The sequence below is a fragment of the Terrapene carolina genome, unplaced genomic scaffold (genome assembly GCF_002925995.2).
Source record: "Terrapene carolina triunguis isolate 2854851 unplaced genomic scaffold, T_m_triunguis-2.0 Scaffold68, whole genome shotgun sequence".
Lineage (NCBI taxonomy): Eukaryota > Metazoa > Chordata > Testudines > Emydidae > Terrapene > Terrapene triunguis.
The window spans coordinates 6,927,959-6,950,255 of NW_020664419.1; the positions used below are offsets into that span (position 1 = coordinate 6,927,959).

Genomic DNA, 22,297 nt, shown 5'->3' on the forward strand with positions numbered 1-22,297 from the left:
TGTAGATCAGGTTGCAGCCTAATCTTGATTTTATATATATATATACACACACACACACACACACACACACACACACACACACACACACACACAATTTTGCTCTTCTCCTTGTCTACACTGACTAGCTTTAAATGTGCCCAGCTTTGCAGCAAGTACATGGTCAGCATAAATGCCTGATCTTGGGAGTCCACCCCCTGCCATTGCAAGAGATTATAGTCTGTTGTCTTCTTTCTAGTTTTTGAGCAATAAATCTTGCAAAAGTTGGCAAACATAGCTTCTCAGTTTAGAGTCCAGACATTCTGGAGAATTAACTTCCCTCATAGAATCATCGGACTGGAAGGCACCTAGAGAGGTCATCTAGTCCAGTCCCCTGCGTCATGGAGGACTTGATGATGGTCATGGTTTTGTTCTACCTGTCCATATTGATTTATCTGACTTTCAGGCCACTGCAACATACACAGAATACGTTTCATGGATTCTTTAGTCTGTGTGCATGACACCTCTTCCTCTGTAAATCTGGGACATTTTGGCCCTATTGCCCCAAAGATTTTAACAACGAGTAAAATGCAGACAAAAAAGATGTTGACCATTCTTCACACATTACATGGCCTAATAAATACATAACTATTTTTTATGTTTTCTGCTTATTTCTGTTCTTAATTTACTTTAGAGCAATAGAATGTATACACAAAGGAGTCTGAACTATTAAAGATTTGTTATAGTCTCAAATATATATTTTAATGAAAGGAGTTCAACGGTAATAAAAACTTGGTCAGATTAAATTGACAAAGCTGCCCATTACCTTGGCAAAAAGTCCCTGTCAAAAGATAAACTTTAAAGCTAGAATGCATGAAAGACTCCCCAGATAGAATTAAAATTTAAACTGATTCTTGATAGATAAGCTTTTTTTTAAATCCACCTCTTTGCTGCAAGTCAGGATTTTAAAAATAAATTTCCCCTTTAAATCTCTTGAGCGATTTTCATTTTTTGCAAGGCCGCACTGCTGGTGTCCTGGAAAAATGGAGAGTTAGAGCTTTATCAGTTGGTGCCCTGAGGTATGTGGCAAAGAAGCTAAATCCTTGAAGATTAGCAAAAAAAATGCAGCACATGGCAATAAGGGGCTTATATGACTACTAGTATTAGTTCAGGTGAAAGAAGTATTGCTTATACATAAAACTGGACAAATCCACTGACAATGTATTTTTAGTTAGCTACAAAGGAGTCTTATATTGCTGGACTTTACCTCTTTGGTGATTTGGGAAGCTTAGTAATCCACTGTAAATACTCTTCTGCTGGCCCCAATTCCCAGTATTACTCCAGAACGCTGCTCTTTCATTTTAACCCCTAAAAGCACATGTTTCCTTAATTTAGCTTTTAGATCACACAATGGCTTACTTAACCAGCAGTTGTGCTGTAAGTGCAAATGATCAAGTTACTGCCTGGACACTTAACATTCCATGAGGCGTCAATTTAAGAGAAATAAGAATGACCTGAAAGATGAGTGGTGTTCGTAGGAAGTCTCTCCACATTATAAACTTGATTTTTTTTTTTAAATGTCAAATGTGTTAGATAATGTAATAAAGGAGTTAGTGAATGTTTGTGTGTTTGTTAGCACTAGACAATATGTGGCAGTGAGTATCATTTCTCATTTAGAGTACTATGTTTTGTTATAACCAGGTTTTGTTAAGTAAGTGTGACTTCATAGCTTAGTTTTGATTTATTTTTTTTAAATATATTTTGTTAATGTATTTCCTGCAACTGTATGCCAAAATGGTTGGCAGATAAATGCAGGGCAGTCCACAATATCTTGTATATAGGACACACAAAAAGTCACAGCATGAAGCCTTGGCATGCTTAATGAATTAAGGCATTCAGTCACAAGTCCTAAGAGGAAGAGGGGGAATGACGATGATTATTCAGGACTAGATTGTGACTATATGATCTGCCATGAGCATTGTTATGCTGCCCCTGGAGTAACCCAGGAGGGAGATTGTGATTTAGTTTCCCCACTGCTCCGGGGGGGAGTAACCTGCATTGTGTATAGATCCTGCACACTGACAGGTCTATGTGGTATGGAGGTGGAGCTCTGTGGAGCCTGCTTCCCCTCCCCCACAGCTACCTGTGCTGCTGGTAGCTGGCACAAAGGAGTAAGGGGGCTCTGTATGCCCCATCGTGCTGTCACACAATCCAGGCCATGATTTGGCCCTTATTTATTTGTTACAGTAGCACCCAAAGACCCCAACCAAGATTTGAACCCTCTTGTGCAGGGTGCTGTGCACACACAGAGACAGTTCCTGCCCCAAACAGGCTACAGTCTAAGTCAAGACAGACAAATGATAGGCATGGAGAAGTGAAATGATTTATGCAAGGTCACACAGCAGATCTGTGGCTGAGCCAGGAACAGTACCCAAGTCTCCTGAGTCCAGTCCAGTTCCCTGTTCACTGGACCAAATTGCATTTAACGGAGACCGATAGAAAGCAATTAAGAGAGACACAAGGGGAAGAGAGAGAGAGCAAGGCCATTCCACACAGCAGGAACTGCAGAGAAGAAAATGCCTTGTACCAACTTGTGAGGAATGGCAGAAAGGAGACTTGTGGTATATAACCAAAGGAGTGGAGAGAAATCTGAGGTAGAAGCATAAAATCATAGGGTTAGAAGGGACCGCAAGGGTCATCTAGTCTGAAGCTAGTCCATGGAGAGCTCTTTGGTACAGCTTGGTTATCTGTGTAAAAAAAATGAAATGTAGAGTCAGAAATTAGTTGGGGTTGGTTTTGTTTTTGGTGGAAGTTGCAGCTTTTTATATACAGTCCAACTTTCTCAGTCATGTATCTCTGCATCTCTATATATGGGAATATATCATTATTACACCTAATTGCCCTTCCAAGTCCTCCTACTTCGGCCTTTGCCTTTTTCCATCCTGCCCTCTTATCATGTTGACAGTTAGTCCCCTCTTTCCTCCTTAAAATACTTCCTTTAAAACGTGCTTCTTCCCTCCAGAATTGTGTCGTTTTTTCTTTACATCAGTCCAGCTGATTGTGCAGTGAATTGTTGTGTGAACTGTTTTTTCTCATTTGGATTCCAAGGCCCGGAATCAACACAGTGCTTAAGCTTGTGTTAAAGTGCTTTGTTGAACAGTGATGGATTTAAGCATGCATTTAAAGTGAGAACTCTTCAAGAAAAAGATCACAAGAATATTTTATTGTGGGAAGTGTTGGGCAGCCTAAATGTGGCGGTTACTATAGCTCCCCCTCTAAAAATGAGTTGAAAAGCTGGGCCTCTTGGGCGCTGAGCACCATAAACTGCTATTGTTTTGGAATTTAGGGTGCACAACAGACACTAGTCCAGGGGTAGGCAACCTATGGCACGCGTGCTGAAGGCGGCACGCGAGCTGATTTTCAGTGGCTCTCACACTGCCCAGGTCCTGGCCACTGGTCCGGGGGCTCTGCATTTTGATTTAATTTTAAATTAAGCTTATTAAACATTTTAAAAACCTTATTTAATTTACATACAACAATAGTTTAGTTACATATGATAGACTTATAGAAAGAGACCTTCTAAAAACGTTAAAATGTATGACTGGCACGCGAAATCTTCAATTAGAGTGAATAAATGAAGACTCGGCAAACCCCTTCTGAAAAGTTAAAAAAAAAAAAATTAATGGAGATATCCTATCTCCTAGAACTGGAAGGGACCTTGAAAGGTCATTGAGTCCAGCCCCCTGCCTTCACTAGCAGGACCAAGTACTGATTTTGCCCCAGATCCCTAAGTGCCCCCCTCAAGGATTGAACTCACACCCCTGGGTTTAGCAGGCCAATGCTCAAACCACTGAGCTATCCCTTCCCCCCAAGGTTGCCGACCCCTGCACTAGTCCTTAGGAACTCAGTCCCATTCTTCACAATATTGCAGAGCATCCTGACTGTGGTCCCAAGGCTGCAAACACTTACGCATGTGCTTAACTTTGCACATGTCAGTAATCCCGTTGAAACCATATAATTAAGTGTTTGCAGGTAAGGGGCTTAGGTTTTTTTTCCCTTTTCTGTGTTCAAAGTTTTGATTCTGCAAATATGTTTGCTTGCTGTATTTGGGAAATATTTGCTTTAATCTAAACTGTGTGAAGTGTGCCCAGATACCAAGATGGATTTGTAATAATTGGGTGTGAAGATGCTTCTCTTGAGGGCCTATTGAGTACAATGAGAATATCTGTACCATGTTAGAGTCTGACCCACAGTTCACATGTGTCATATCGTATCAGTCTCAGGGCTTGTCTACAGTGCATCACAGTGTGGACTATGGTATGAATTGCAGTGCGCGTCAAAGTGTTACAGTAACTGCCTCACGTGGACACTGCTGGTGCAAACTGAAAGATAACTAGTTCACATTCATATAGTATAGTTTGAAAGCATTAATGCAAACGAGGTACCTTTCGGTTCACACCAGCAACATCCAGTTAGATTGCAACACTTTGGTGTGCTCTGCAATTCACACCCCTGTAGTCCATACTGCAGCACAATGCAGACATAACCTCATTGTGTTGAGACCAGCTTAATCTTTTCATAACTCTACAAGAATATTAAAGCAGTAATTAACATACTGCACATACATTTACAAACACAATGAACTTCCAAGTTGACTTTTCAGCCCATAACTGATTTGTGATGAGATATTGCAGGGCTCTCCCAACAGTGTCCTTACATGCTGTGGCATGTAGTATGGGGAAGAGTGATAATCTAAACTTTCTTTTGTCAATTTAACTCAGCTCCAGTGTAATTAGTAAAGAAGTGTTAAATCTCTGTTTAGAGAAGCAGTGTATTTATTGTTGAATGTATTCCCTTGAACAGATCAAAGTGGAACCTGTTGTTCCAGCTCCATCACCAGTTATTCCCAGGCTGACGCTGAGAGTGGGTGCTGGCCAAGACAAGATGTAAGTACAAAGAAATCGATTGGAAAGGGGTGCATGCTTATCAGAGATTCATTGCTTACCACTTCTAATAAATCCTGTTTTCATAAAGGAAACTTTAAAAATTATTGGCTGATAAATGTGTGCATCTGTGAAACCTTCTCCCGATATTACAAAGTATAAATCAAAATACTTGCCATTAAAGAAATCTCACCCAATTTATTTCTTAACCTCTGAACGAAACACCTCAGCATTTCCAAGGAAAACCCTCTGAATTTCTCCATTATCTGTCCTGCTGCATTCCCCACTAATGTTCTTCTAGGAACATAGTCTTAAATCACTGGTCAATTTAGAGTAATGTCCAATCTTCAACAGTAGCCAATGAAAACCTTCATAATCCATACCGTACCCCAGGGAGAAGTTTCAGAGCCCCAGGCAGTTAACAGCTTTGTGCACTGAAACATGATGGTTGACATCCCTTTATACATTTTTATCTTAGCTAGTATAAACTGTTGGTAGTGGTTATTCATGTAGGTGCCTAATCCCTTTTAAATCCTGGTTTTGTTCATTAGCTCACTAATTATTATTACTTGTACAGTACTACAAAAGGACCCAATAGTCCTTTTGTGCTGGGTGTTGTACAAACATAAATAAATAAGACAATCCTTGCCCCAAAAAGCGTATGATCTAAATAAGGACAAGATGCAACAGGTGGGTGTAGAACACAAGCGAGGAAAGAGTGTGTGGAGGGGGGGAACAAGTGGCATCAAGTTCCATAGGTTGGCTTTGTATTGTGTGAAAGTATTTCCTTTAATCAGTTTTCAAAATGTGTTGCCTTTTAGTTACACGGGTTTCTTACATTAAGATATGGTAAATATTAACGCCCAACAGATCTTCTCCCTACCACTCATTATTTTATGTACCTCTGACATGTTGCTGCTTCTTTGTATCACAGCCAAACTAAATAGTCTAATCTTTTTTTATCTCTCTTGATGTATGAGCTAAGTTGTATTATTATCAATTATTATTATTACTATTGTATGCCAGTCTTTCCATGCCTCTTGTCATTTTCTTTGTCCTTTACTTGACCTTTTCTAACACATCTGATTTGAGATGGGGTAGCTAGTGCTGAACACAGTATTCAATGTGTCATCTTACCTGCCATCCATTTACAAAATGGCATTGTGATGGAGTGGTCTATCTCTGAGATGATTGCTGACTCAATGGGGTGGGGGAAAGGAACTAAAAAGCTTTGCCATAGTTTGAAAGAATCAATGTATCCTGGAAGCTTGGGTTAGTCAGAGGCCTTCCGTCTGGATGCCTTGTTTGGGTAGGGGCCTACCCAACTTGAAAGATTTGCTCCAGCCCTGAAAGATTCATTTTAACTTGGGAGCTTACCTGTTGCAATCTTGAAAGACTGAGTTAAGCCTGACAGTGTTTCCCCCTCAACCAGAAAAGCCTAGACAAGAGCTTGTTCTAACACTGGAAGGGGCGGGGGTTACGGTAGCTGGGAGCTATATTGTTATGAAGTTGCTGTGGGAATTTTTTTGAATTAAGTAATTTCAGTTCCTATGAGACCTAAAAAGTTATAAGTAGTATATTTTCCCCTTTACTTTTAATGCGCCTGAATCCTTTCTGCCTTTTTGCCCTTCATAATGTTAGAGTCTGGCCCAAAGTTCACATGTGTCATATCATTTTATGACAGGCATTATGTTTTCAAAATTATTCTCTGTCCCCTTAAGTATGACTTGACTGAGGACAGTTGGACACAATGTCCCTTTAAAGTCTACCAATGCACTTTCCTTATAGATACAAGGAGGATGATTTTAGACTCAGGCTTTAAGGTCAGAAGAGACCATCATGATCATCTAGTCTGACCTCCTGCACATGGCAGGCTACAGAACCTCACCCACCCACTCCTGTAATAGACCCCTAACCTCTGGCTGAGTTACTGGAGTCCTTTAGGACTTCAAGTTACAGAGAATTCACCATTTACAGTAGTTTAAACTGCAAGTGACCCATTTCCCATGCTGCACAGGAAGGCAAAAAGCCCCCAGGGTCTCTGCCAATCTTATTGGGGGGGGGGGGATTCCTTCCCAACCCTGTATGGGGTGCATATTGATAGCTAACCTTGTGAGTAACTATCATTGCTCGTACATAGGTATTTAAAAACCTGGGCAATTTCCTCATACATATACTAAGTTTAATCAGTCAAGGTTGCTATAGACTGCATGTCCCACCAATGTAAACCACATTAGAGTTTAAGTAAAAAAAAAAAAAAAAATTAGCACTCCATCTACATTCCACTCACTATTATCCTTATTCAGTGTCAACAATCTCCCTTCCACAGCACACGTGTAAACTCTTTGGGGCATGGGACTGTCTTTTGTTATATACTGTATTCTTCCACATCTTAATGCAGTGAGGCCCCAGTCCATGATTGGGGCTTCTAGGAGTTATTCCAATACAAATAATATCGCTGCCCTCTGCCTGAAGAACAATATTTAGTCTTAATTCAGACCATGTTTTTAGTTCTCTGTTCAGTCACCTAGTAGCAGAGATTGGACCTGTGGATCTAAAGCCGTAAGTCTCTACAACGCTCTGCTCTGTCAGCTCAAAGGCTGCAGCAGGCACATCAACCTCTATGTACTCCAGCAACTAGAAGGGGACACGCTGAGCCACACTGTGCAAGGGACTTATTTCAGGTTGAGAAGGGGAACTGGTGAGTGATAAGGAGACGAGGTCTTGAATTATTTTAAATGCTCACTATCTTGGTTTTTACAGTGTATATTGCTGAGATATATATACAGTTTAGCACTGTAACAGTTAACAGCTGGTGTGTGTTGGAGGGCGTTTTATATAAAATACGGTGTTGAATGGGTGTAATTTCAGAAAGAGATAGGGCTATAAAGAAATAAGGCTTGTGAAATATGCCACTGGACATTTTATTTGGTTTTATTTAGATTTTTTGTAAAAATAATGATGCCTATTCAAGGTCTATGCACCTCAGTGTAGTTAATCATATAGTAAACACCATTAAATTGAACCTCAGCAGCATTGAAATACATTCCACAGGTACTTGGCTAGTCAGCCAGCCAGCCAACTATCCCTTTCAGCATCTCAGAAGAATACTCTCCACTTTCTCCAAAGACCCCAACCATCAAATAGTGACTTTTGCAGCATGCCTGGAAAGTCTCCGAATGTGGGCTATTGTGGAACAAGGGGGAGCATGTTCCATAGTCTTGGAGGCCCCACAGAGAATACCTGGCCAGCCACCCCCTCTTTTATAACAAGGGGATGCCTCTTCAGCACCTTTGCTGACCACATCTTTGACAGTATGTCACAGGGAGAGAGGCGGTCCCTCAGGTGAGCAGTCCTAGGCCTTAACCAACATCCTTAAAGTCTGTCCAGAGGCCAATGGGCAGCCAGTGCAAATGCTGGAACATTGGTATTGTTTGTTCCCAGCAAGAAGCAGTAAGATGCTATGTTCATTCAGCGACAGAAGGTGCAGAAGGTATAGGCCCATGGAGAATGGTACACTAAGACCAGGCCCATCTTAATCCCATCCTGGGGCTCACATACTGCGGGCATGTCTACCCAAACGTTTACTGCACAGCAAGCTGGGGTGTAAATCTACAGCACTCCAGCGAGCTGCTCACCAACGGTCCATGTGGACCCTGCCGATGCACCTGCACAACAGCAGTGGCCACACGGGTAGTTAGCTGGAGCTCACTGTAGATTTACACTCCAGCTTGCCACACGGTAAGTGTTCATGTAGACATGCCCTGCGTGGAGACACCCGAATATTAGTCCCCACTGAGGGTGAGGGGTGAGGCCAGGCTATGTTGTAAAGACAGCTTCTGGTGTGGCTGCTGAGTCAACTGCTGGAATGGAAACTCTATGCACAGAACAAGTGCAGCAAGACAGTAGCTGTGCATGCTTTCACTCATGTGCCTTAATCCTGATTTACCTGTATGGGTGAGAAGTTAGCTCATTCTCTCTACCTATTCAGTCCTTAGTCTCTGCTGAGATTGACAGTCAAGGTGCAAGTCAGAGTTAATTGTGACAGTGAATTTTAATTCTTTATATTTCTGTGAATGCTAATATTGGCTGGTCCTAGATATAAAAGTGATCTCTGCATTTCATGTTTGCCCTACATAAGCATATGTTGTCAATCTCAAGAATACGGGTCTTCATAGTATCCTAAATAAGTATGGGGTATAATGTCAAGGTAGTAGAAATTAAAATGTAGCCATTACTGAAGGATAAATAGAACAGTAGGAAAGACTGCTACACATTAGGTTTTTGCAAGTGTTTTAACTGCACAATAAAACAAGTGGAAAGTAGATTATAATCAAAACATTTCCATCTTAGTAGTAAACAATTACAGCAATACTTGCATGGATGCCACATTAAAAGAAATTTAGTGGATTCCATTCTAATGCAATTAGAGCTAATTTTGTTCTTTAAATGAATAAAAGGTCAGCTAGTAAATCTAGTTTATCTTGAGTACAGACTTCAATAAATTGTTTTATTTAATTTGCTGTAAAAGATCTTATCCTTAATGGGCCTAGGTCTTATTAGTTTGCTTGGGTTTTAAAATATTTATGACCACCTTTTTAGTGATGATTTGAATGATAAGTTGGAAAGTTGTTGTTGTTGTTTTCCTGCAGTGTTATCAAGGCACAAGATCGCTAATTGAGTCAGTGTAGGAAGGCATTTAAGATTTGTCATGTAGAGAAAGCTGGTGTGGACCCTTCCTGAATTTAAATCTCCTGTAATTAGCTGTTTTGTTGAATCATCATGTGGTGACTTGTTTGTCCGTTGTCCAGTTATTTTTTCCCCAACAAAATCATATTTCACACCTATGGTGTCTAAGAATGCTAATCTACTGATAATGCATTGGCATGCCATTTATTATGCAACTGACATGAACTTCAAATTAACTATGTGCTGTAATTCCTGATATTTGTGATAAATTCATTTTATATTTACAGCCAAATAAAAAACAAAAATACCAACGTGTAGCTTCAGTGTGGGGCTTCAACAATGTACAATTGATTTTTTTCGGGGCTTCTGTGGCTTAGAAGCAAGGCATATATTTTTGTGAAATCAAGTCTTTAATCTGTATCTTAAAATGTCAGGCTTCTTACTCCAGGCTTACAGTATTGTATTTTAGCTCTACTTTCAGTAAGGGACCTTGTTGCTAGTAGTGAGTGGAAGATAGCTGTTTTAGCACTGATTTAACTTGTAATTTGATGTGCGCAGTCTAATTAAATTGCCATTTATCTTGAAATTTTTGAAGTGGGTAGATGTGACTTTTTTTTAGAATATAAATGTGTATGTATATCATCTAAGGGTATTATTTATTGAACTAAAATCTTAAAAGAATTGATGAATGGAAAGAAGAAATTTTTGCTCCTGGTATTTCGTTGACTAACTGAAGCTTCATCCCAAATACTGTGAGAGAGACGTTCAGGGACCTAGCTAAAATGTGTTGGTGGGCTCATTCCACTGCTTAGTGTAGTGGATAAATGTCCATATCACCAAAACCACTACCATAATTGGCACTGATTGACACCCCTGGTAGGAAATCTCAGTAGAGGCTAAGGACTGAATGGCAGTAGAGACTGAATTATCCACTCACCACTAGATGTAATCTCTCTACTGAGCAGTGGTGACCTAGAAGCACGCTGGTGAGAGAAATCCTGTATTGCTATTTTCGAGTTTGTTACTGTTCAGGTTCCATGACTCTCAGTCCAACACCGTCCACGAGAAGCTCACATAACACACTCATGTTTATGTAAACTGGCACAAATGGCGTCTGCCTGAAAAGGCATAGGAAAGAGATAGCATGGATGGAAAAACATTCTGGTGGGGAACTACAAGGATCAACAAGTGGAAACCTACCGTGGCTATCTGCAGCACATCTAGATATCGCAGAAATTCATTTTTAAGCAAAGATAGAAGGGTTTTTTTTCCTACCAATCTGTATACCTATTCACTTATAAATTATTTTAAATACATATGTAATAGCTTATTAATACCCCACTAGAATACCTCCGTGTTATATATTTATGTAGCTTTTGTATTTTCATGTGGTTTCATCTTTTGTCATGCAGCATACAGACGAGTACCAAAATTACCATAGGTCAAGATTTCCAAAAATGGGGTGCATACAGTTAGGCTCCTAAGTGTTGGCCTGACTTACAAAACAGCTGAGCTCACAGGAACTCCTGGTGAAGTCAAAATCTCTAGGAAAAATTGCACAAAAAGTAGCAGAATTGAGAGAAATCAGAGAACCAAAAGAGAAACATAGAAATAAGGCTACAGATTTTTTCCTCTCCTGCTTGCATTGGAAGTGCTTGAGAATAGGGACTGTCTCAGTGTTGGTGTAATGCCCTGCTCATTGGGGCCCTTATCTCAGTTGAGACTTCTAGTTGCTACTGTAATATAAATATTTTTTTAAAAAATGTGAGGTGCTCAAACACGACAGCAATGGGAGTTGTAAAAGCACCTATATATATAGAGAGAGAGAGAGAATAGGAGTTTGCCACAGACTTCAGTGAGACTACAATTTGCCCCATACAATTTTGTACAATCCTTACAATTTTTACATGGTATCTTCTTTAATGGAAATGTGTAGGCTTTTTAAGGATGGTTGTTCTCCTTTTAATGATAAATAAGTAAGCCATTGTGAAGGAACTTTTGAACTTTGTGTGCCATTTAGTGGCAAGTTATTCAGACGTTGATAATTTAGATTACTGGCTTCATAGTGTTTGCCCACAATAGCTGAATAATGGGGATCATTAAACTCCCTGTGTAGGTATATCCAAATTGTGTTTGCCTTTAACCTTGGCTCTCAATGTGGCTGGGGAGGGAAGGATTGGCTCTTTATTGACTTGTCAAGCCATAGGTTTGCATTACAGGCCAAGCAGCTCATGACCCGTTCCATTTATTTCACTGTTTTGTGGTGGGGAAACAGGTAAAGGAATCCTGCTGGAAGCCCCTCCTTCTGCACGTTTTTATGAATGAGTCCAGTGTTTGTAGCAGTTAAGGCACCGTGACCAAATCTCCACAAGATGTAATGCAAGCAGCATGGGGCTATTGTGGGACACAGCTGTGGGCGGTGTTGGTTACCCTGTGAGACGTTGCTTATTCAACAGAAAGCTCTGGAGGAGAACTTACTGTGGAATTAAATAGGAGGGAAAAAGTGATACTTCAGGGAGAAAAATGTAGAAGGGTAAAACCACTGTTTGGAAAATCAAACAATAGAGTCCTGGCAGTGAATGTCTATGTTTATTACAGTACTAATGGGTATCCCAATTATTTTACAATGTAGCACTTAGCAGTGAAAGGCTAAATGTTAACAGTGTGATACTAGAATTAACACTTTGTGTTGCTCCATCAACTTGTTCTACAAAACCAAAAAGAACATATACTGGTTAAATCAACTCCTGATATAATTAATGGACCACCTAAGAGAGAGGAGGGAGAGAAGTGAAAAATGATCTAATTTCCAGCCAAGTAATAAGTGTAATGTAGGATTTAGGAACTCCAGTGAACTTTATAGTTTTCCTAAGGGTATGTCTACACTATGGAGACTATACTGGCATAGCTATGTCACCGTAGCTATGCAAGCATATCCCCATAGCCTACACTGACAAGGAGGTATTCCATCAGTTTAGGAACACCAATTCCCCAAATGACAGTAGCTACATCGACAAACATTTTTCACACCCCTTCTAACTTTTAAGAGTAGACCAAGCCCTACCTCTTTATATGTTTTCTTCCCTGGAATCGCTACATTTAAATTATAATAAAGAGCTGGAGGACTTCTCCAGTGAGCTAATGCCTTTTTAAATACAGAATGGGTGTGCTCTTTATTGAAGACATTGTCTAGGGTGTGGTTCATATACTCAAAGGAACATTGGCAAAGGGATAATATATTTGGCCCCAGTCCTGCACTCAAACCCCCATCCGTGGACCCTGGCATCCATACAGAGTCCTGTTGATTTTGTTCTGGCTCCACAAGGGTCTACCTAATTGTAGGATTGGGGCCTTTGTGTGCAAGTATCTATGCTTCTGAAGGTAATCAGACCCCATTGCCAGAATGGGTGAAACGTTGCTTTTTCCAGTGTGCTTTTAAAGCTGACCTAGAATTGTTTTCCCTTGAGCGTAAGAGTTAGTTCAAACCTCAAGCTCAGTCCCAGCCTCTCCTTTAATTACAGAAGCCACCCCACCAATTAATCACCATGGTTTTGGTAGTTGGAAGGTTCATGCAAAATTATTTTCATTTTGCACTTGGATCATGCTCAATGATGACTCCAAATGTGACTCTATAAAAAGGTTTGAGTCATTAAAAAACAAACCACTTAGTGTATGTGAGATTTTTTTTTGATTTTGCTGTTTGTTGCACAAGAGCGTATTGTATACCTCAATTAAAAAGGGGAAAAAAACTTCAGGCAGCTTTAGACACATATCGGCTTCCGCAGGGTTGCATGTGGAAATGGGTGTAGGCAATCTCCCTTTATGGCAAAACAGAAACTGATCAAATGGACCCAACAGAATTGAAGGTAAGTGCTTCTTCATTACACACACACAAAAAGGCTTTGCTTTGCCACAAAATTGGTGCGAAAGAAAAGAACTTGGATATCTCAGTTTTTCCCTTAAATATACCTATTTTTTTGTTACCAAAGTCTCACTTGTTTCAAAATGAAATTAAAACAAAAATAAGTAGCTTGCATAGAGCCAAAGATTTGAGATATTATTATTATTTAGTGCCTAGGAGCCCAGACATGGTCCAAGACCATTGTGTTAGGCACTGTACAAACACAGAACAAAAAGGTGATCCCTGCCCCAAAAAGCTTGCAGTCTAAGTAAAGTTGTTAGGCAAGTGGTCCATCTAGTAGCTCAGTGTATCATCGGGCGAAAGATCAGGGTTTCGGACAGACCACATCACTCAGTTTTTGCATAGGTAGGAGCCAGTGACAAAGGTGGAAATAATAGTCATTATTCAAGAGGAGGCCTTTCTGCACCCTGGTCTACACTCCAGACTTTATGTCGGTATAACTATGTCACTCAGGCGTGCATAGGGTGACCAAATGTCCCGATTTTATAGGGACAGTCCCAATTTTTGGGTCTTTTTCTTATAGACTCCTATTGCCCCCCCCCACCCCCTGTCCTGATTTTTCACATTTGCTGTCTGGTCACCCTAGGCGTGCAGAAAATCCATACCCTTGAGTGATGCAGTTATATCGACTTAAGCCCCAGTGTAGACAGCGCTGAGGTGACGGGAGAGCTTCTCTTGCTGACATAGCTACCGCCTCTCGGGAAGATGGACTATCTAGGCCAACAGGAGAAGCTCTCCCGTTGACATAAGTAGCATCTTCACTAAGCGCTACAGCAGCGCAGCTGCACTATAAAGGTAGACAAGCCCTGTGCTGCCGTAGAATCACTTTCTGATAGCTGTAGGTACTTAAAGCCCTCTCTTGATTCCCATTATAGATTGTGGAGCAGAACTGTTCCCTTCCACAAACTTGTAAGATGTTCCTGAGCATAGTCTCTGGGCATATTTGCTAAAACAAGGGAAAGCAATAGGGATTGGAGTCAGCTGACTTGGGCTCACAGGGCTTGGGCTGTGGAGCTGTTTAGTTGCAGTGTAGATGCCCCAGCTTGCGGGATCCCAGAACTTGCACTCCAGCACAAGCTCAAACGACTGCACTGCAATTGAACAGCTTTGTGGTCTGAGCCCCACGAGCCCAAGTCAGCTGATACAGGCCAGCCGCGGGTGTTTATTTGCAGCGTAGACATACACGGAGAGAATAGACAAATGGAAATATTTGCTTATTTGAAAACACTTTTATTCTACAGTTTTTTGTGTCCAAGCTTTCAAAATATATTTAGATGTGCATTTCTCTAGGAAGGGACTTTGCTAGATGTATCGATATATAGGATACTACACCGATATAGTTAAAAGTGGCCCAACTTTCCCTTATAGGCAAGACCTTATGTTCCTACGTCACATTTGAAAATGGGAATTAAGTTCCTAAGTCATTTAGGATTTTTGAAAATATTACCCATAGTTTAGACAGGGTTTTTGAGGGGACTGCATGTTTGGAACCGTACCCTCTATAAAAAACAAAGATCATCAGACTGTGATTTCTGACTAGACTATTATATCTCTTAGTACAATGACATTTTTTGTGATCGGAATTTGGAGCAATCTGTGGTTCAAATCATACTTTTAAAAGCCATTTCCTTTTGGTTTGCCCTGTGTTTATACTAATCAGTCAATGGGGCTTTCATCTGTAAGGAACAGATTGAAATCCAATCAATTACTTCTAGAGATAGGAAATTATTTCACACCTTTGAGTCTTACTCTGTTCCAGATGCAGCATGTTACAGCTTGTGACAGTTAGAGCCAATTATAACCTGACCAACCTGCCTTGGCATTAAAAAGCCTGGTAGAACTTGCTCTGTGTTTGCAAGATCAACACTTTGCTTCTGTGCACATGTCTGGTTTGGGAAGTTTAGTTTTGTGATCTGAATGTAGTGATCAGTCCAAAGCAATGATCAAAGTGGGGATTGACCAAATCTACCTTTATAAAAGGATTCCACTGCATATTTTAAGTACATTATAGTATTAGTTATAAATACGTGTATTCCATTCCATTATAAATACATTATGACATTTTGTAAGAAATATATTTCCTGCTGGCATAAAAAAGAGTTGAAAGGATATTTAAACTTGGGTAAAACCAGCTGTACTACAAAGTCTCTACAATAATTCTGCTTTCTTTGGGGAAGGGAGTGATGATAGTTTTTACTTTATATTTATGTGGTTGATGTAGACTCCCATTACCACATCTAGTCGAAGGGTTTTCTCACACTTCTTAATTCTGGTGCAGCCATTTGCATAAGACCTTTAACAATTGATTGTTATCTTTTAATATAGAAAATAATTGTGATGACATGTTGCCAGGAGAGCAGCCCACAGAGAAACATAACTCCGATCTCAAGGCTCTAGGCATTTTTTGTTCATTTGGCTGATGTTAGTTTTTGTCTGGGTCCCGCTAAAAATCATTTAAATTTAAATAATTTAATCCTGTCCCAGTTTTCTGGGAGTAAGTGAAACTAAGGATACATTTTAGTTGATTAAGTCCTACTTTATTTGGAATTATGTGGTAAACACATTAAAGTGAAATATTATCTTCTTCCAAATTATGATGGCCTAATGTGTGATCTAGTGTCTAAGAGCACAGAACTGACTACCAGGAGGACTGGCTTTGATTCTGGTCTGTGCCGCTAATTTGCTGTGTGACCCTAGCAAACCTCTTCCTCACCTGTAAAATGGGGCTGATCATTCTTGCCCTCATTTATAAAGTGTTTTGAGATCTTTGTGTTCATGGTTCTATATAAGTCTGAAGTAATATTAATTATTAGGTCCTGGGGCTGCCATTTTACCCTGGGTTCTCCCTACCTACATATTGCCACTTATGCAGCCCTGTCTTCATATAGGAGGACAAGGCTCTCCACCCTCTCTGAAATTACCTTATGATCTCTTCAAGTGGCATAAGCCTAAACAATTCATTTCTCTTCTGCCTCTGAACTTCATTAGTCCAAGGGAGTGGTAAGCCCGACTGTGCTCCAGAATGCTGCTCTGCTGTGTAATACCTGAGCACTTGTGCCATGACAAATAGGCCAGTCTTGTACTACCCTGTTTCCCCGAAAACAAGACAGTGTCTTATATTAATTTTTGCTCCCAAAGATGCGCTAGGTCTTATTTTCAGGGGAGGTCTTATTTTTCCTGGTCTTCGGGGCCTTATATTCCGGGGTGGCCTTATTATCGGGGAGGTCTTATTTTCGGGGGGATGCCTTATATTACAGCGAGAGGCAAAACTGGAAGTAGGTCTTATTTTCGGGGGATGTCTTACTTTCGGGGAAACAGGGTATGTACATGTTCTAATGACACACTTCAAATAAAGAAGTAAATTGATTAATATTTGGCACTCATCAGTGAATATTTTAAGTTGTGTTGGTTTGTTCCTCACATATGCATGTACTGAGTTTCTGCAGTATTATTTTTACTTAGTTTTATTATAGTAGTTCTTACGGCCCCATTCAGGGTCATGGCCTGGCTTTGTGTACACTAGGGAAATACATTGTTTGGAAACAGGTGAGCTAACACAATTTTAAGTAAGGCTGACCATGACCAGCTAATGCATTTATTAAAAGTGGCTAAACTTTGTCTCTGTTAGGTGCAAAGCTGTATTTAAAATCATGTTAGCTCACCCATTTTCAAATGCAACCCATTTACTTCTCTGGACAAGGCCAAAGACAGAACTTTCTCCAGGGGTGGTATGAGACTCTGGAATGAACTTCCCCAAGACCTAAGAACCATCACAACAACCTCATCACTTTCCACTCCAAGCGTAAGGTGCATTTCTTTGACCTTGCCTTCTTTAATATAAACACATAGCAACAGATACATTTATAATAATAATAAAAACCTTACCAAAATAAGACGCTCCACTGCCGGTGCGTCTCCCTTATGGGAGAGATGAGAGAACAAACAACACAGGACAGATGTGCAGTCACGCTGCTAATGCACCACTGGAAGAGTCTTAGATACTATGGTGATGAGCCTCATATAAAAACCTATATAGAACAGATTAGAGCAAAGGTGGTGCCTTGAAGAGCTTTTAATATAACTGTAAAAAAAGTTCTACAAAAGGAAGGATAAAGATGTTCCACTGGACTATCCAAAGAACTTTTGCTGTGCCAAATAATTTATCTTCTGCGTTGATTCGCCCTCTGTCTCTCATCTCATTTTTATTATTGTCAGGTTGTTTACATCAGAAATGCAGTCATGAGGCTGAAGCTGTAAACAATAGTACTGATGCTGGAGGAATTAATCCCACGTAATTACCCCGTTGCTAGTTTTCTAATGTTTCTCCTCTTTGGTTGTCCTTTATTTATTGCCTCTCACGTTTAGGCCTTGGCAGGCAGAAATGATAATATAGTTGGTATGGTAATTAATTATATCAAAACTAGTTTTGTGAGCTATATATATATTTTTACTATGATTCTTGTCATGGTGATTGCAAGAATTTAGTATTGCAAATAGGCTATCTCAATAGAAGAACAATGCATCTTTTTATTTTAATACCTCAGCATAGCATTAAATATTTTACACTTTCATATCTTTTGTACAATTTAACTTAGATTATGCGCTGAATGCAGACATGGCCCCAGTCCTAGCCACACTGCATTTTGACTATCGCAGGAGAATAGCAGCAGTGTACTCTTAGGGCATTCTTGTCAACAGGAATCAGTTGTGACATTAAAGAATGCTTTATCCCCTTTTAATGAAAATGTTTAAGTGTGGGATGCTAAGTATTTTTTAACAACGTATTTCCTAGAAAGAGAGATTTTCATTGTCGCTACTTTTTGTCTCTGTTTGTGCCAATGATCAGGAGGTGATCTACCATCATTTCCTATCGTTATTACTGTGGAAATTAGTGCGGGAGTCGCTCCCCCTGATGAGTTTGAGGCTGTACTCAGCTCTGACTTGTCTGCATTTTTGTTGAAATTGTAGGCCCGTTGACGTCAATGACAAAACTCCCCTTGACTTCAGTAGGGCCAGGATTTCACCCTTTGTCTCTTGTCTCCAGCCACCGCCCTGCTCTGATTCTACTTCCCTTTATGTGACCCTCTTGTATTCGCTCACAAGCATCTCCTTTCCGTTTTCCTTTGCTTCCCCCTATTCCTGAAATGCTCACCTTGATCCTATATGCCATGTGACCTTCTTTATTCAAAACCTACTTCTTTGCACAGTCTCTCCAGCAGTGGCCCACATTCCCATACTAACTTTGCAAAGTAAAAATTAATTAAAGAAATGTTCTAACAAGATGTGCCCTTGTGAAAACAAGCAGTCTTGTAACCTTTTTTGCGTGAACCACCCCTCTCCCTTTCATGATACCATCTTTCTGTTTCAACGTTACTTTGTTTCTAACGTAGGTTGTAAGATTCTTACACCAGCAACCTTGTCTTTAGTCTTTCTGTAAAGTGTCGTGCACTCCTAGAGCATTATAATCAAGTTTTACTCAATAATAATCAGATTATCTAGTCCAGGGGTCGGCAACCTTTCAGAAGTGGTGTGCTGAGTCTTCATTTATTCGCTCTAATTTAAGGTTTCACGTGCCAGTAATACATTTTAACATTTTTAGAAGGTCTCTTTCTATAAGTCTATAATATATAACTAAACTATTGTTGTTGTATGTAAAGTAAATAAGGCTTTTAAAATGTTTAAGAAGCTTCATTTAAAATTAAATTAAAATGCAGAGCCCCCCCCAGACTGGTGGCCAGGACCCGGGCAGTGTGAGTGCCACTGAAAATCAGCTCGTGTGCCGCCTTCGGCACCCGTGCCATAGGTTGCCTACCCCTGATCTAGTCCATCCCCCCTGCCTCTGCAAGATTGTTGCCTAGTGTATATTTATTAGAGCCACATCCTGTCTACTACTTCAACTACTAAAGAAGGTAGCAGTAAATGCTAGCCGCTAAGAATATTGTGTGGGTCTCATTTATTTATCTTGACTAAAACCAGCACTCATTCTATAACCATTTGAAAAAAGAAGTACCAAATTTTCAAATATTTGTAGAACCTCTAATGTAGACTCCTAGAGAGTGGTATTGTCCCTCAGCTTGAAGATTAAAATCAGTGCTGCCAACAGCTGATTAACTTCCCTTTCTAATGTTTCCCACTAACTGGGAATCTCAATTTCTGTAGCGAGCTTAGTTTCTGTAAAGCCATAGAGAGTATTTCTATACAGTGAGCTACAGAGAAGTTGTGGCTGTGTCCTGCACTGAAGTTCAGTTTGTAATGGCCGTCTATTTCAATCTGTTTGATAGGCAGCGATGTGCAATGAAAACTGTCCTAATGCTGTGCTGAAGCAACCTTTTTGCTTTTTGAAAGGCAAAGTGAATTGTCTATTTTGTATTTTCTTATATTTAGCCAATAACATTTTACTGTTTTACATCAACTCGTCTGTGTCCGTGTTTTTTGTCTGGCAGAGTCATCAGCAAAGTGGTGTCAGCCCCAGAGGCTAAACCATCTACTCCTGTGAATCGGCCCAAAACACCACCACCCGTGCCATCCCCACTACCAGCTCCTGTCCACGTGACCCCTCCTCCTGCTCCAGCTCCTCCTCCTCCACAAGCTATCATCTCGCCTGCTCTAATTCCACCACCTTCTCCTGCGGTCTCTGCAGCAGGAGGCTCCAAAGCGCCGGTCAGAAGTGTGGTGACGGAGACTGTCAGTACCTACGTGGTATGTGATATACTTCAATGTGTGTCTTAATGCTATTGAGATCAATCTTTTGAGAATTCTTCTTCATGACGACTTTTCATTTTCAAAGTAAAGGTACCGTGCTAATACAGTATTATGTAGTAGTCACATGTATACAGCCCCTTCTCTTTATGCACCTATTTTCAGGGGTTGATAACTTATTCAAAAAATTGTTTGTCCAGAAATTTCTTATGCTTATTCTCAGCCAAAGGTTGTCTCTCTTCTGGAATGTCTACTACAGTTCCATTTGGATATTTTCTAGTTGTCTGAGCATGAATATTTTTCTCGTTGAGATCTTTCAGATTCTTTTTTAATGCTTGCCGTAGATCTAGCCTTCAATGAGGAAAAGAACCCCTCACATAGCAGAAGTTAGAATTAGCACTTAGCAGTAATTTTCAATTTGTGTAGTACACTATTATTTACTAATTTTTTTTATCGGTGTACCAAGGTTGCAGATACTTGTGCAACTCTGAAGCTCTGCACCCTTCCTGCATATAGCTTGTAGCCAATCCACCATGTGCTGTGAGCTTGCCATATCTCAGGTGGGGTTAAAACTTGGATGTTCCTTAGAGTGTTCCCATTACAATCAGAAAAATTTGAATAATTGGCAACTGCTTAAGAACATTTTACTAGATGCTCAAAAGCCACTATCAAGAAAGAATGTTAAAAAAACTAACCTGGCTTAGGGGGTAGTGAAATCAGAAATTAAAAATATATATATAACAAATGGAAGAAATGAGAAGTTGATAGTAATGACTATAAATCAGAAGCTAGGAATTGTAGAAAATTTATAAGGGAAGCAAAAGGACTCAAGGAAAAAACTATGGCCAGCATTGTTAAAGACATTAAGGAGTTGCCCAAGTATACTAGGAACAAAAGAAATCCTAACAACAGTAATAGTCCATTAGTAGATGGAAATGGCAGAATTGTAAATAATAATGCAGAAAAGGCAGAAATGTTCAATAAATATTTCTGTTTGGGAAAAGCCAGATAGTGTAGTCATATCAGATGATCAAATACTTTCCATTCCAACAGTAACTAAGGAGGATGTTAAACAGAGCTACTAAAGTTAAATATTTTGAAATCAGCAGGTCCAGATAACTTGTGTTCAAGAATTTTAAAGAGCTGGCCAAGGAGCTCTCTAGACTGTTGATGTTGATTTTCATTAAGTCTTGGAACACTGGGGAAATTCCAGAAGACTGTAAGAAAGCTAATGTTGCATCAATATTAAACGGAATAACCCAGGATGTTATGGGCCTGTCAGCCTGACATTGATCATAAGCAAGATAATGGAACAGCTGATACGTGACTCAGTTTAATAAAGAAGTAAAAGAGGATAATATGATTAATGCCAGTCAACATACGCTTGTGGGAAATAGATCTTGTCAAACTAATTTGATATCTTTTTTGATGAGATTACAGACTTGGTTGAAAAAGGTAATAGTTCTGATGTAACATACATAGACTTCTGCACAGCATTTGACTTGGTACTGCATGACATTTTGATTAAGAAACTAAAACGGTGCAAAATGACACACATTAAATGGATTCAAAAATGGCTAATGGATAGGTCTCAAAATGTAATTGTAAACAGAGAATCATTAAGTGGGCATGTTTCTAGTGGGGTCCCGCAGGGATCAGTGCTTGGCTATACACTATTGCAGTGGTTTTCAACCTGTGGGTCACAACCCAGGAATGTAAGGCACTGGGTCGCGGTGGCTCTGGTCAGCACCGCCGGCCTGGCCATTAAAAGTCCCATCGGTGGTGCTGCCCAAGGCAGGCTAGTCCCGATCTGTTCTGACACCGCACTGTGCCCCGGAAGCAGCCAGCAGCAGGTCCGGCTCCTAGGTGGGGGGCCCACGGGGCTCCGCGCACTGCTCCCGCCCTAAGCAGCGGCTCCTGCACTCGACCAATGGGAGCTGGGGCGGGGGGGCAGTGCCTGCGGGCGAGAGCCACGCAGAGCCGCTTGCGCGCCTCCGCCTAGGAGACAGACCTGTTTGCTGGCCGCTTCCGGGGCTCAGCGCAGTCCACGGTGCCAGGACAGTCAGGA

At 40.4% G+C, this 22,297-nt stretch overlaps 1 protein-coding gene across 1 annotated transcript in view; it reads left to right on the forward strand.

Annotated features, from left to right (window-relative positions):
- TAF3 (TATA-box binding protein associated factor 3) overlaps nt 1-22,297 on the forward strand; it is a 147,696-nt gene that overhangs the window by 120,035 nt on the left and 5,364 nt on the right. Inside the window, exons 4-5 of the mRNA XM_024202145.3 lie at nt 4,840-4,922; nt 19,974-20,229. Of these exons, the coding sequence (XP_024057913.2) occupies nt 4,840-4,922; nt 19,974-20,229 (339 nt within the window). The remainder of the gene's footprint in view (nt 1-4,839; nt 4,923-19,973; nt 20,230-22,297) is intronic.